Raw genomic sequence first — 14,103 nt, 5'->3', positions numbered from 1 at the left:
AGTGGCAAGCCAGGAATCTAAATCTGTCATCTTCTAAAGCCTGTGCTCTTAATAATTCCACGTTTTCACAACTCATCACTCTTCCTTTCCTGTATAGGAATCACCCCAGGTTCTGTCTTGGACAACGTCATAATAACCTTGAAGAACATGTACTCTCTTTCTCCACCTTCTCTGGGACTCAAAGAGTCAGCATATTATAGGGTAAAGTTCTTTGCTTTCTCATATTCACATTCCATAGTATCTCCCTACCGAACTCTTACATGCATTTGCTATTTAATAGTGGCCAGAACCATGCTGACTTGTTACGATTATATTTGTCTGTGAAATATTTTTCTAATTGTAAATGATAAACAGTATGGGATTCATTTATTATCATATATGATAATGGAAATTATCTGTTATATATATATTATCTATTTATCTATCTATCTATATCTCCATGCTTTCAACGTGATCTTGAATGAAAGTTAGTGCAACAGATTGTACTGATGATCCTTAATGAGGATTTGAACAGCATACTGCAAACACTCATTTGCATTTATTTGAGTTGCGTTTTGTTGGCAATTATGTGTTTAATTTGCTGTGACTTATTTTACTGCCACACCTTTTTGTTTGGGAAAGGTTTTTGACACAGATAGCCTCATAAAAAGTAGTGCAAGTGATATTGTTGGACTTGCCATGAAGAAAAAAACGGAAGAGTATTATAATGTCCTATTTAAAAGTGTAGGTTTTATGGTAGATCAAGTTGTTATCAATAAAACAGTTGGAGAAACAAATGGTAAAGATCATCATGGGAATTAGAGATTGTGGAAATGTCCTGACACAGAAGAGAGTATATTAGACATGCTACTGCTTGGGAATATTAACTGAAATAATATGAATTGAAGCTAGAAGAAAATATGGCCACAGGCAAAATCATGACTATAAAGGCTTTGACAAGGGGAGAGCATTGCCAATATAAGATGGCAGGAAAATATCTCTAAAGACACCAGTTTATTTTAATTCATTTGACTTTTCTGTTTCCAGGACTGTGTCCCCTATGCTGTTTGGGGCATGCATGCATTCGTTATTTCACTATAGTCGTCTTTGCAGATTACATGAAAGACTCCATAATCCAGTTTCTAGCTATTACTCCTCTCCTGTGCTTTGGTGTGATATCTCCTACTATTTGCTTCATGTTACCTTTTGGTTGTCTCATTATTGCTTCAAATTCAGCATGTCTAAATCTGAAATTATCATTTTTCTCCTTGAACCCAAACATTAAGTGTCTGTGAGTTAAACTTCTCATCCATATTGTAAGCCAACAAGAACTATGGCTTCTTTTAAGTAGACTTTATACCTGTATCTTCAATTTGACAGCTAATGTAACCCTTTTTCCAGTTTCTCCTAGTCTCCAACTTCATACAATCCTTCTCAATCTGTTGACCATATTGCCTACCATACTGAAAAGATTAAGGCCCATTTGAGATTCTTTAATTATGCTACTCTACACCTTAAATCTAGTTTTTTTATGCATCCTTCTCTATCCCTTTACACATAAGTATCACATACTTATTGATATTGTGATACATAAGTATCACATACATACATAAGTATCACTGCTTTTTACTGCATCTTACTTCTTCACATGTGATCCTTCCATCACTGGTTTCCAGTTCCAGCAATTTAAAGCCTCTCTCTTTTATATATTTAATATCCTCCACTCTAAAGATGCTTTTGTCTTTTCTTTAGGATGTTTTGTTTCTATTTAATATTCCAGTAAAATCTCCTCTTCCATTCTATCCCCTTAAGATAGTATCTTATTTATTTATTTATTTTATTTATTTTTACCTCCTCATTACTGCCAAATTTCTTTAAAGTGTAGATAACTTCTGCAAATAATTCTCAATTACTCTTTAATCTTGCAAACTGACTTCTACTTCCACCACTTTGCAGGTCACAAACAGCTTCCTAATACTGTTCGAACTATGTGTCATCTAAATCTAGAAGGTAGTTGAAAGTAAAGACATGGGTTCTAGAGTAACTTTGGAATTGGAAAAAAGGACAGGGCAATCATCTTCATTGAAGTGATAGCTGACGACTGTAGAACAGAGAAGTCCTTGTTCAAAACACCTGCTCCTCCAGAAGGATTCTATTTTCTCACACTGGGAGAAACAGAATTCTCTTCGGATGAAAACCTCTCACTGTCTCCTCCTCTTTGCTTATCTAGATTTCATTATTCCTTAAGTTTCTAGCAACTTATTGGTCATTCTTGAAATGCTTTTGAGACTTTTGTTCTCTAGAGCACATCTATATTACTAGTAAAACACTCATATAAAGTGGTGAAGGGATCACAGTTTTGGCATAAAGATTATTTTAAAGTGAAAACATTTGAAAACTTATCTTCACTTTTCTTATCTGACTATAGCCAAGACTCCCTAATACAGGTGCTATCAACTTTCTTCTGAGAGTTTCCTGCAACTTCTGGGAAGGAGACCAACTGCCCATCCATTAGCATAAAAAGATATACATGTATTTCCTTACTGAAGCTCTAAACACCCACCTCCTCACACACACTTTCACATTAACTTTTTATGTAAACCTTTACCTCTGGATTTCAGCAGGTTACTCATTTCTGAGTAACCCCTGCATGCATATATAAGGAAACCTTGTCTTTTATCCTGTTAATTTCTCTATTGTCAGTTGTGTCACAGCCTAACCCCTCTTCAAATTTAAATGGGCAGAAGACAAGTTTCCTCCTAATAGCAACATATGCTACTCTGTATATTTTCATAAATGTGTCCTCTCCCCTCCTCTGCTTTTTCCTCCTTCCCCTCTAATCCTCCCTTCCTCCCCCTTCTTCTTATAGACCCTTTTACTACCTTTGAGGCCACAGTCATCCTCTTTACCACTGTACATCTCTAACACTAAACACAATGACCTAATCACTTTACTGAAACTTCTTATAAAAGTCAAAAATGGCCTCTGTTTTGGCAAATCTAATATTGGAAATTAAATATTATAAATTGGAAGAATCGGAGTGGTCTCCTTAGTTCATAATTATTTCCTCTTCTCCAGCAATGTAAGTCAACATAACCCAGATGCCATTCTGATTGGATCAAGGTACAGCACTATTGATCTTGGCTGTGCAATCAGAACTCTGGTTTTAGAAATTTGAAAGTGGATCTGAAAGCAGCTCTTCTGCCCCTTTCCTGTTTGCCCATTTCTATTCCCCTCTAACCTTGAAAGAACCTAATCTGTTGATTCTTTTCCTAGATAAAAAGAAGTAAGATAAAGAATTAAGTAGTTAAAGAATGACTAGTTCTCTACCCACAATGGCCTCCTTAGCAATCCTGCAGGCATATCACAAAGGCAAGATAAAATCTGAAGAGAGAGTCAGCCTGCCTTCACAGAATGGAGAACAATGCATAACCCAATCTCCTGCCTCTACGATTCACTGTGATTCTTCCTCCCCTTTTTTCCCTTTAAGAACTGTCATGGCTGAGCAGAATCTTTGGAGTTGGTCTTGGGACATGAGTCTACCTTCTCCCCAGATTGCTGGCTTTTCTGATTAAAACACCTTTCCTTTCTGTTGACGTTTGCCTCTTGATTATTGGTTTTTGAGCAGCAAGCAGCCAAACCTGAGTTTGGTAACAGATCCAATAGGGAGGTTGAACTTCCTTTAGATCTCTGGCCAAATAGCATTTAAGCTTGAGAGCTTAGCTTTCCATGTGTTGCAGAAAAGTAAGGGAAATGAGTCAGCAGAAAGCAAGAGCAACATAAGAAGCAATTACACAGAGAGGAGATGAGGTGAGAGACATACAGGAATTTTGGACTGCCTGTACATCAGTGTTTTATTCCCAAATCTTTGCTGAATTCCTACTCTTAAATTCTATAAGAAATCCCTGTAATCTTTAAATTATTTTTTCTGCTTACATCAGCAGGAGTTGGTTTCTGTTAGTTTCAAACCAGATGGTCCTAACTAATATTCCTACATAACATTGTTAGGTTTGCAGTCATCTGTACTAAGTCGGAGCCTTGGCTAGAGTAAGAAAGAAAATGAAGCAAAATACAGTGATAATGATAATAATGAAAAAAAATTTATTGGACCATTATTTGTCAAGAAACAACAGTTGATACGCAGAAACTTGGTAGCAACTAATGTGTGAAGAACTAATATTATTTTGCAAAATGGTTGATGGTAACAGTGAAATAAATATTAAACAACTTTAAAGAGATTCTAAAACTTTAGAGAAATGAGAATCATCTGGTGAGTTTGATAAAATACAGATACCTGGGATCCATCCAGAGACTCTGATTCAGTAGAGCTGCTAACTATGCTGGGCTGTACAGGGCTTAGTTCCCACTGTGGAGACAGAGGCTGTGTAACAGCCATTTTCACTTACATATAGTCTTTATCTAGAATCTTTTTGAAATTTAGCTTTTATTTTTAATATGCTAAAAACTTGCTATACTTGCTATTTCATAGCAGGAAAATAAGGTGTCCTGGGGTGAGCTATGAAGAGAGTTCTAAAAAACAATAGCCAAACAAATGTTAAAAGATTTCCAGCTGTTTTCCTCTTACTTCACTTCAGGGCAAAATACTAGCTAATACTGCTTCTTTTAATGACTTCAGTCTGTGGACTCAAGGCAGCTATACCAGCTTTATGTAGATTTTTATACTTATTTGCAAGATTGCTTACCATATGGCATAAAATGAAGTTGTTGTGTTGAGTCCTCAGTAAAAATATTTATATTAACCTTAGTATTAGAAAAGAACTTGTATGGAAATGCTGTAGTCGTGCTCCAGATCTTCCCCGAATTGGAATTAATGTCAGCTGCATGATACGTTTCTCTTATTCTGAAAAATATGTGAAAGAATACTTAGGACAAGATTTTAAGAAACTTCATGCAGGACTTGCTATAGAAGATTTGAAATATGAAAATAACCAGCAGCTGATTTGTGGTATAGTGCTGTTAGCTAGGCTAGATTGGTAAAGATTACAATTAAACCAAAAGCAACTATAAAGCTCTGGTCTTTATGTTTTCCCCGGGGCACCTCATATGAAGCAATTAAGAATACATTGTCACTTATAAAACATGAAAATTCACTCTGAACAGTGATTGCTTGCTTCACTGACATTGCCTTTTGAAGCATCAACTCCTCCCCTTCGTTTTGGCTCATGCCTTTGTCAAGCCAGAAGTCACTCATTTATTATTTATTCATTTATTGATGAATAAATTCTCTTGTTTGTGTCAAATTGGTAAATACCATTCTTGGCAGCCCATTTTTTTTAAATTTGGGGTTTTACACAAATATTTGGCTTTTACGTAAATAATTGAGCCCAGAAGTCATTTGTACATTCTGAACAATTACTTACTGTGTCAGGAAGTCAGAGAACTGGAAAATAGTTTATCCTTGGAGTCAGAAGCCTTGAGTTTGAATACTGACTCTTTTTTAACTTAAAAAAATTTTTTTAATATCTTTATGGGCATATAATTACTTTACAATGGTGTGTTAGTTTCTGCTTTATAACAAAGTGAATCAGCTATACATATACATATATCCCCATATCTCCTCCTTTTATTCAGTAGTTTTATGGTCAGAGGCAAGTTACATGACCAGTTTCTTTGTTTGCACAAATGAGGATATTTATATCTACTTTAAAGGTTTATGAGAGAAAAGGCATATAAAAGACTTTTGTAGAATGTAAAGCAATATATCCATGTAATGTATCATAATTATCATTATATTATTACAGCTGAATCCCTGTAGAGCCATATTTTATGCCCACATGTAGAATTTAGCATAAAATTATTTGTAACTAGATATTTAAAATGCTTTTGATGATGAAGTCCTAGTTTTTTTTCTGTTTTTGTTAATTTTGCAGACCTCTAAACTTTGTAGTGCTCTTCCTGAATGAAAAATTATGCATTCTGTGTATGCATTCTATGTAATGTATCATATATGTTACATCCTTGGCATTTATTCTAACTATTTTTGCAGCATTAAAGTAGTGTAGTCCCATTGAAGTAGCTCTATCTCTATGCCCTTAAACTGTACCAAAACATCCCCTCCTTGAGGGACCTCACAAATGGAAAAGTGTGTATGCACCCAATGGGTCTGGCATGTATCAAAATCACCTTTTTTTCTGGGTTCCATTCCCAGTTTTTGATTCAGTAGATATGTGGAGGATTCCCCCGCCGCCCCCAATTTTTAGTGGTTTTCCAGATAAGCCAATACTACTGCTGCTCCAGAACTGCAGTTCAAGAACCACTGCTTAGGATAAAGGTATGGGCCACTCTTCTTTGTTATACCCTACAACAAAGGTTTGGACTCCAGTTCTGAATTGAGGAGCTTTATGATCTAGCATTCAACCATATGATAAGGTACTACTCAATGTATACATACATGATTTAACCTTCTACCATTTTGGAGGATTAAATTTAAAATGTAAATTCATGACTCATTCTTTCCTAAACCTTCGCTGAGCATCTACTGTGGGCCAAAAACTTTTTTCGTGTGCTATGACATTTTATTGTATTTTTAATAAAAATATGACATATTTCTTGAGAGACGTGCCTTAAAAGTATGTCACAGCAAGAAACCAAATCCCACAAATTAGAGAGCCTCTTTAAGGGTGTATGGCGGGAATTAGGTAAGGTTATTTAAATGTTAGAAAAAAAACACTGATGAAATTGGGCATATAAATCCATTCTGTATGGCTTTCCAGAAATTTTGGAGACCCTCTTAAGAAACTTGGCTTTCAAATTCAGTTCTGTCTTCTTTTGAATTAAGAGCTTTGGATAGCACCTAGCACATATTAGGTCCTCAAAAATATTTGCTATTGAGTGAATAGTGTGTTTGTGTACAAAATAATTATGCATATATAAATTTAATTATCTTTATATGAGTATTTGTCAACAAAAATTATAGAAAACCAAAAAAATGTGTAAATATAACCTTCTTTTTACTACTTTAAAGTTTATTATTGTTTGGTTGTCTTTTTTAGTACTCATGGTTACTTTGAAAGAAACCATTGGAAAAAAATTCCATTTAAGAATTTCAAAATGTACCATGAGCTACTGACAAACCATTACATAAAATATTTTCATGTCACTATTTCATTCACAAGATTTCATCAAAGAATATTACATTCTCTTGGAAAAAAAAGTGATGGGAGAGACTAATAATAAATGTATTTTGATGGAGCTATACCAAGTATTACCTTGTGATATTGAGAGAGCTATTTCTTACGCTTAGGGTAGAAATTATCACATCTTAGATTTAAGGTGTCAAGTTCCTGGCAATGCTTGTCAGGTTGTTACAGTGGGTAGCTCATTACTGACAAAATCAATATTGATATCTGTAAAGATCCTAATTAGGAATCCAAAGTGCCATTTAAAATATTCTTCTGTGAACTGGAGCAAGAAATTAATTAAAGATTGAATATAGGTTCACGGGTTTGAACTGCTTTGTTTTGTATTTTGTATGTGTGCCTTTCGGTTCTTCCAATATGGTGACAAGTTTTTTAACTTGACTTTGCTTTTTTGTTTGCTTTTTCTTCATTTGAATATTTGTCATGCATTGACTAATTATTAGGCATTCAGATAGCCTTTTAAAGTAGTGATTAAATAAATGATTCAAATCTTTAATCCCAAATGATTCTTTAGCAGGCCGCTGCTATAGCTGATAAATAAGCTAATGTTTATTTATATGTATATTTATTATATTTTCAACAGCCAAAAAAGGATAAAAATCAAGATAACTAAAATGTAAGTGCATTAATTTTTCAAAATTTTCAGGTATCTTAGCAATAGAAGAGATGGCATTATATAAATTTTAATTGATAATGAGAGATTGGTCTTTAAAAAAGAGGCATGTACCTTTATAAGTTCTTTTTTTAGATTAGCAAAAAGGGGATCTGGGATCCCCTTGTGATCAAATTTGTTTTTCAGTGGACAAACACCCATGCACTTGTTCAACATTCTGGCAGCCCATTCAGGGTAAGATTGAGTTATTGAGCAGAAGGTACTCTCATCATTCTAAATAGTATATCCCAGGTAAGAAGGATAAATCTATGCTAATTTGGGACAGAGCCAAATAAGTCAGTCACTTATGTGCCATTAAATGAGAAATTAATTCACTGCAAACTAAGCTATCAACAAACAGCAAGGAGAAGACTGAAATTATAAAACATTCGTCTGTAGCCACATTTTCAGGGGAGAAATTTATTTGACTATAAACAACAAAAGCAATACCAGAAGTTGATTAATGAACTAATTTGTCATAAATTTATACTGTTAACTATGTTAAAAAATTATAGAGCTTTAACATTTTATATGCAAGATTAATCAGCTCAGTGATGTTAAAATAGACAAATTTATGCAGGTACAGAAATTTCTAAGTTTAATGGAATAGCAACACTTACTTTTTTACTTTCTTGCAAAAGGAGGCCAGACTTCTATTACTGCCCTGAGGTACTTCAACCAGCTGAATGGAACAACCTGTCAGCTTAAAATAAAAACTGTTAAATTAAAATAGTTTGGTGTGGAGAAAAGATTAATACAATTCTAAAATTTTTCTTTTGTTTTAGAAAGCCATTATGTTTTTAATTTTATTTATTTATTTATTTATTTTACGGTGTGCGGGCCTCTCACTGTTGTGGCCTCTTCCATTGCGGAGCACAGGCTCCGGACGCGCAGGCTCAGCGGCCATGGCTCACGGGCCCAGCCGCTCCGCGACATGTGGGATCTTCCCGAACCGGGGCACGAACCCGTGTCCCCTGCATCGGCAGGCGGACTCTCAACCACTGCACCACCAGGGAAGCCCTCTAATTTTATTTTAAAAATATTTACTGAAGCAATACATATGGAAAAATACATAAATTTTAAATATATAATTTGATTTTTGAGGAATATATGCAACTGTGAATATTAATATCCAATCAAAAAATATAGAACATTTCTGTCACTTTAGAAAGTTCCCCCATATCTCCTTCTGTCAATCTGAACATCTGTTTGGTAACTGTTAATTCAGATTTCTATCACCATAGATTAATGAATGTGCTCTTTTGTTTCTGGCTTCTTTCATTTAAATGATATATGTTTTAAAATTCATGTTGTCATATGTATCAATAGTTCATCTTTCTTAGTTACCTATTAGTAGTATTCTATTGCATGAATATTCCATAGTTTGTTTATCCGTCTTCATGTTGAAAAACAGTTGTGTTGTTTGTAGTTTTGGCGTATTGTAAAGAATACTTAATTTTCATATACAAGTGTGTTTTGGACATGTGCTTCACTTCTTGTGAATAAATCCATAGACGGCTCAGTTAAAGAAATAATTTTGCTTTATGTATTTTGCAGCCATTATTAGGTACATCTACATTTAAGTTTATTATGTCTTCCTGATTGACTTATTATTATGAAATGACCCTTTTCTTTCTCTAATAATACCCTGCGGGCTTCCCTGGTGGCGCAGTGGTTGAGAGTCCGCCTGCAGATGCAGGGGACACGGGTTCATGCCCCGGTCCGGGAAGAGCCCACATGCCGCGAAGCGGCTGGGCCCGTGGGCCATGGCCACTGAGCCTGCACGTCCGGAGCCTGTGCTCCGCAATGGGAGAGGCCACAGCAGTGAGAGGCCCGCGTATCACAAAAAAAAAAATAAAAAACAAAATACCCTGCCTTAAGCTTCATTTTCTGATATTAATAACCACACACAGCTTTGTTTTGTTGGTTGAATGTTAAATATTTTTATTTTATTAAACTTTCAACCTATCTGTGCCTTTGTTTCTCAAATTTGACTCTTGTAAAAAATAAAGCCTTGCTTTTCTATCTAGTTTGTCAATTTCTCCCTTTTATTTGGAATATATTTAGTATATTTATGGGTATTGTTAGATTTAAGACTGCCACGTTCATATGTGCTTCTAGTTGTTTCTTCTATTTTATTTTGTTCTTCTATTTCTCCTTCCCTGATTTTTGCAGTTTGATTTTTTAGCCCGTTTCATTTAATTTCTGTTGGATATTTAGTTTTTCTTCTTTGTACTATATTTTTAGTGATTGTACTAGCTTAGAACTTACAATATGCATCGTAAATATTTCACAGTTTACTTAGAGTTAATATTGTGCCACTGCATTTAAAATGTAAGAATTTCCAATAGCAGATAACATTTACCATCCCTTCATCTTTTATTCTCTTGTTGTCTTTTATCTTTTGTTTACATATACAACAACTCTGACAATGAAATCCTGTGTTTTTGCTTTAAACAGTCAGCTGTCTTTCAAAAAATTAAGTAGTTTTTCATATTTACTAACATATTTACCATTTTTACTGCTCTTTTTTCCTTTCTATATTCCATCTGGTATCATTTTCTTTGCATCCGAAGACTGACTTCAGTATTTTTTGTGTGCATGTGAGCTGACTGATTTCTCTCAACGTTTGTTTATATGATAATATATTTATTTAAAATTTTCAAGCATGTACTCAATGAGTTATAGAAGTATGGATTCTTTTCTTTTTTTATAGAGCTTTAAAAATGCTATTCCACTGTCATCTGGCTTCCATCGTTTCTGATGAGATAATGCTTTAATTTAGATTGTTGTTCCACTGCATGAAATTTTTTTCCCCCTCTCTGCCACTTTTTATGATGATCTTTTCAACTTTGGTCTTCATATGTTTGAGTATAACATGTCTACATGTGGTTGTCTTTGCATTTATTCTGTTTGGGATTTATTGAATTTCTTAAATCTGTAATTTGATATTTTATACCAGAGTTGGAGAAAATTTCAGAGCATTATTTCTTCAAATGAATTTTTCTTTCTTTTCTTTCCTCTCCTGCTAGCATTCCAAAATTATCCATATATTAGGCTCCTTATCTCCTAAGTTTCTTAGTCCCTGCTCACTTTTATATAATTCTTTTATTTTCTCTTCTTCAGTTTGGGTAATTTCTATTCTTTTTCTTTTTTTTCTCTCCTTTTTTTATAAATTTATTTATTTTTATTTTTGGCTGCATTGGGTCTTCATTGCTGCGTGTGGGCTTTCTCTAGTTGCGGCGAGCGGGGGCTACTCTTTGTTGCAGCGTGCGGGCTTCTCATCGCGGTGGCTTCTCTTGTTGTGGAGCACAGGCTCTAGGCGCGCGGGCTTCAGTAGTTGTGGCGAATGGGCTCAGTAGTTGTGGCACACGGGTTTAGTTGTTCCATGGCATGTGGGGTCTTCCCAGACCAGGGCTTGAACCTGTGTACCCTGCATTGGCAGGTGGATTCTTAATCACTGCGCCACCAGGGAAGCCCTATTCTTTTTCTTTCAAGTACTCTTTTTCCCCTGTCATCTTATATCTGTTTTTAAGTACACCCAGTGACTTTTTAACTACAGATACTATATTTATATTACTAGATTTTCCATTAGTCTTTGTTTTTTCATTGTTTCTAATTTCCTTGAGATTCCTCATTTGTCTACTCATTATGTTCATCTTTACTTCATCTTCTTGAACATCCTTTTAATAATCTCCTTAAAGTCCCTATCTGTTAATTCCAACATCTGTTCTATCACAGAATCTCTATTCACTGGGCTATTCTCTTGATTATGGTTCAGAATTCCCTGTTCTTTACGCATCTGTGCATTTGTTATTAAATGTTGGATATTGTAGATGACACATTAGGAATTGTTTTTACAAAGTGTGCAATTCTTCTCTGGCAGGCAGGTGGTTAAGATTGTTTTGGTCTTGTCAGCCTCTATTTTATTTTTTGTGGGGCCACATGTAAGTTAATAGGTAGAGCATTTACTTTAGAGCACGATTTTTACTTGTAGGAGATAGCTTTGTGTGATCTCAAATGAATGCCTGAAGTTCTCAGCTCAGTGTCTTCTCTCGCTGGATCAGAACTTGGGCACCGCATAACTTCTACTTGTGTGTGGTGAACACAACCTCTTGGCCAACAATCTGCAGTAAATCTCACATAGACTCCTGACCCCCATGCATTGCATAGTTCCTTCTGTGCTCTGCCCTACAGATTACAGCTTCCTTTGCAGCCCGGAACTGCAGTCTCTGCCTCCTCAGTTTAGTGATACTGCTGCTCAAATTGGGCTCCACTAGTCTGCCTAGCAGCAGTAAAGGGCCCCGAAGACACCAGGATGATCATAACAACACTTTGCTGTTTCCCTTCTCTTAAGGATTGATGTCTATACCGGCTGTTTGCTTCATATATTTTGTCTAATTTCATAGTTGTTTTCAGTGGTAAGGGAAAGTTTAGTACTTGTTACATTGTCATGGTCAGAAGTAAAGGTTCCTAAAATTCATGCACTTTTAATACAGATCATTTGAGGTATTACCTCTTCTGCAAGCGCCTCAGACACAATTAATTGTTTCTTCTCTTATGAACTCATCCTCTCTACTATTTTACTGTGTTGGCATTATTGGTTTGCAGGTTAATTTAAGCAATATGCTATTGCTGAAATCAGGTATTATGCGTTTTCTTCTTTGCATTTGTTATGCCTAATCATATATAGTTTAAGAATATGATAAATAGTTGTTGAATAAATGAAAAGTCCTCTTGTCTAACCCTGTAAATTACAGCTGAAATAATGTTTCATCATTTTACTGTTTAATTCTGGTTTCACTTGTGTCTAGACTCCGTATAAGCAGAGAAATGTTCAAATATTATACAAGAACCTCTGTGGTTACGAAATGATTGGAAAACTACTAATGAAACCATCAGGATGAATTGCACAATGATTACTTAATTTCCTACTCTTGGAATGTTCCCAAAAGAAGTTGCCTGCTAACAGTATAATTTAGTAGCCTCTGAGTAAAAAGACATTTTTCCTACAAATAATGATATGAAGTTTTAATTCATGGTAATATAACTCAAGATATAAATGTAATGAAATGTATGTATGTTTCTATGTGTGCATAATGACACAATAAGAATAGAAAATGCTATCATTTAAACCTCCAACTATGATATTTTTATCTAATAAAATTAAATACTATAACATTTTATTTAGTTTTGATGAAACCAGAACTTTAAAAATATTATAAAAATTTTCCCTTTCTTTAGAAAAAATCATTAATTCAGGAACACAGAATTTGTGAATAAGTTTTTTTTCCCCAAAAGTATTGATAATATTAATACATTCCCCTAATTAAGATTAGTTACTCTCATTACCAAATTAACCCAGCACATTATTGAATGATTCTTTCAGATTCGTATTTTTAGGTTGACATATATGACACATACCTCTTTGTTCTTTGGCAATGTGCTTTCCCAGGTCCTGGGTAGAAAAGAACCTTTAAAGAGCATCAGAGATGGTTCCACAATGTTCATATTTCTACTGCTTTTATTTTCTTCTTTTGGCATCAAGTCAGTTGAGAAGGATGGATATATAGGAGGAATGCTACGTTCAAATCCTATATGGTAGTTATCCAGTTCACTCTGTGAATTAATTTCATCCACACTAGTGGATGATGGAGGTAAAATATTGAATCCGTAATTATCAGCACCATGGTATTTTCCTATGGGGTTTCCCCCAAAGCTTGCTTTATTTATGTTTTGAGGATTTGGTAGCACGGAATGCCTAAAACCAATTACTCCTGTTTTATTAACTTGGTGACAGGAGAGTTCTGTGCTTTTAGAAGTGAATTCATTCAAGGATATTTGGTGTGCTTCATCTAATGAATGCCTTTTTGAGTCCCAGTGTGGTGCACTGGGCACAAAAATGGTGTTTTCTTCAATTTCTCTCTGATAGAGTGGGATTGTATTACTGATCTCATCTACTACATGATCAAAACCCAGACCGGTGTGGCTAGGAAAAAGAGGTTGATTTACAGAGTGAAATTCTTGGTGCTTTTGCTGCTTTTCATGTGATTCACTGGGATTTAGATCTGTTTTCCAACAATATGCCATTCTGTATTTTATGTAACTGAGAGGGTTGACTCTGCTCCAAATATCTCCTAGATGATATTATAAAAGATGATAGGAATTTTCCTAGAAAAAGCATACAAGGAAACAAAAAACTTTAATTAGAAATAAAAGAGCTTGCAAGAAAGAAATATGTTGAGTAAATACAAACAATTGTTTTGAAGTTTCTCCTTAGCAAATGAAATAATTCCATGAGTAATATAAAAC

General features: G+C 34.8%; 1 protein-coding gene across 4 annotated transcripts in view; it reads right to left on the bottom strand.

Moving 5' to 3' along the window:
* The window catches only part of PIK3C2G (phosphatidylinositol-4-phosphate 3-kinase catalytic subunit type 2 gamma), a gene marked incomplete at its 5' end in the record, with an annotated part of 329,467 nt that extends 315,586 nt beyond the window's left edge, over window positions 1-13,881 (bottom strand). For 3 of the 4 annotated variants that reach the window (XM_082666091.1, XM_082666093.1, XM_082666094.1), the window contains 3 exons: window positions 4,683-4,840; window positions 8,412-8,494; window positions 13,216-13,881. In XM_082666091.1, the coding sequence (XP_082522217.1) occupies window positions 4,683-4,840; window positions 8,412-8,494; window positions 13,216-13,881 (907 nt within the window). Of the gene's footprint in view, window positions 1-4,682; window positions 4,841-8,411; window positions 8,495-13,209 lie in introns of all 4 variants that reach the window. The other variant, XM_082666092.1, reaches the window with a different exon arrangement.
* Window positions 13,882-14,103: the final 222 nt, after the last annotated feature.

The sequence above is a fragment of the Grampus griseus genome (genome assembly GCF_964374135.1).
Source record: "Grampus griseus genome assembly, chromosome: 11".
NCBI classification, from domain to species: Eukaryota; Metazoa; Chordata; class Mammalia; order Artiodactyla; family Delphinidae; genus Grampus; species Grampus griseus.
Note: the sequence above shows the minus strand (reverse complement) of the source record. Positions and strands in the feature narration are given on the sequence as shown.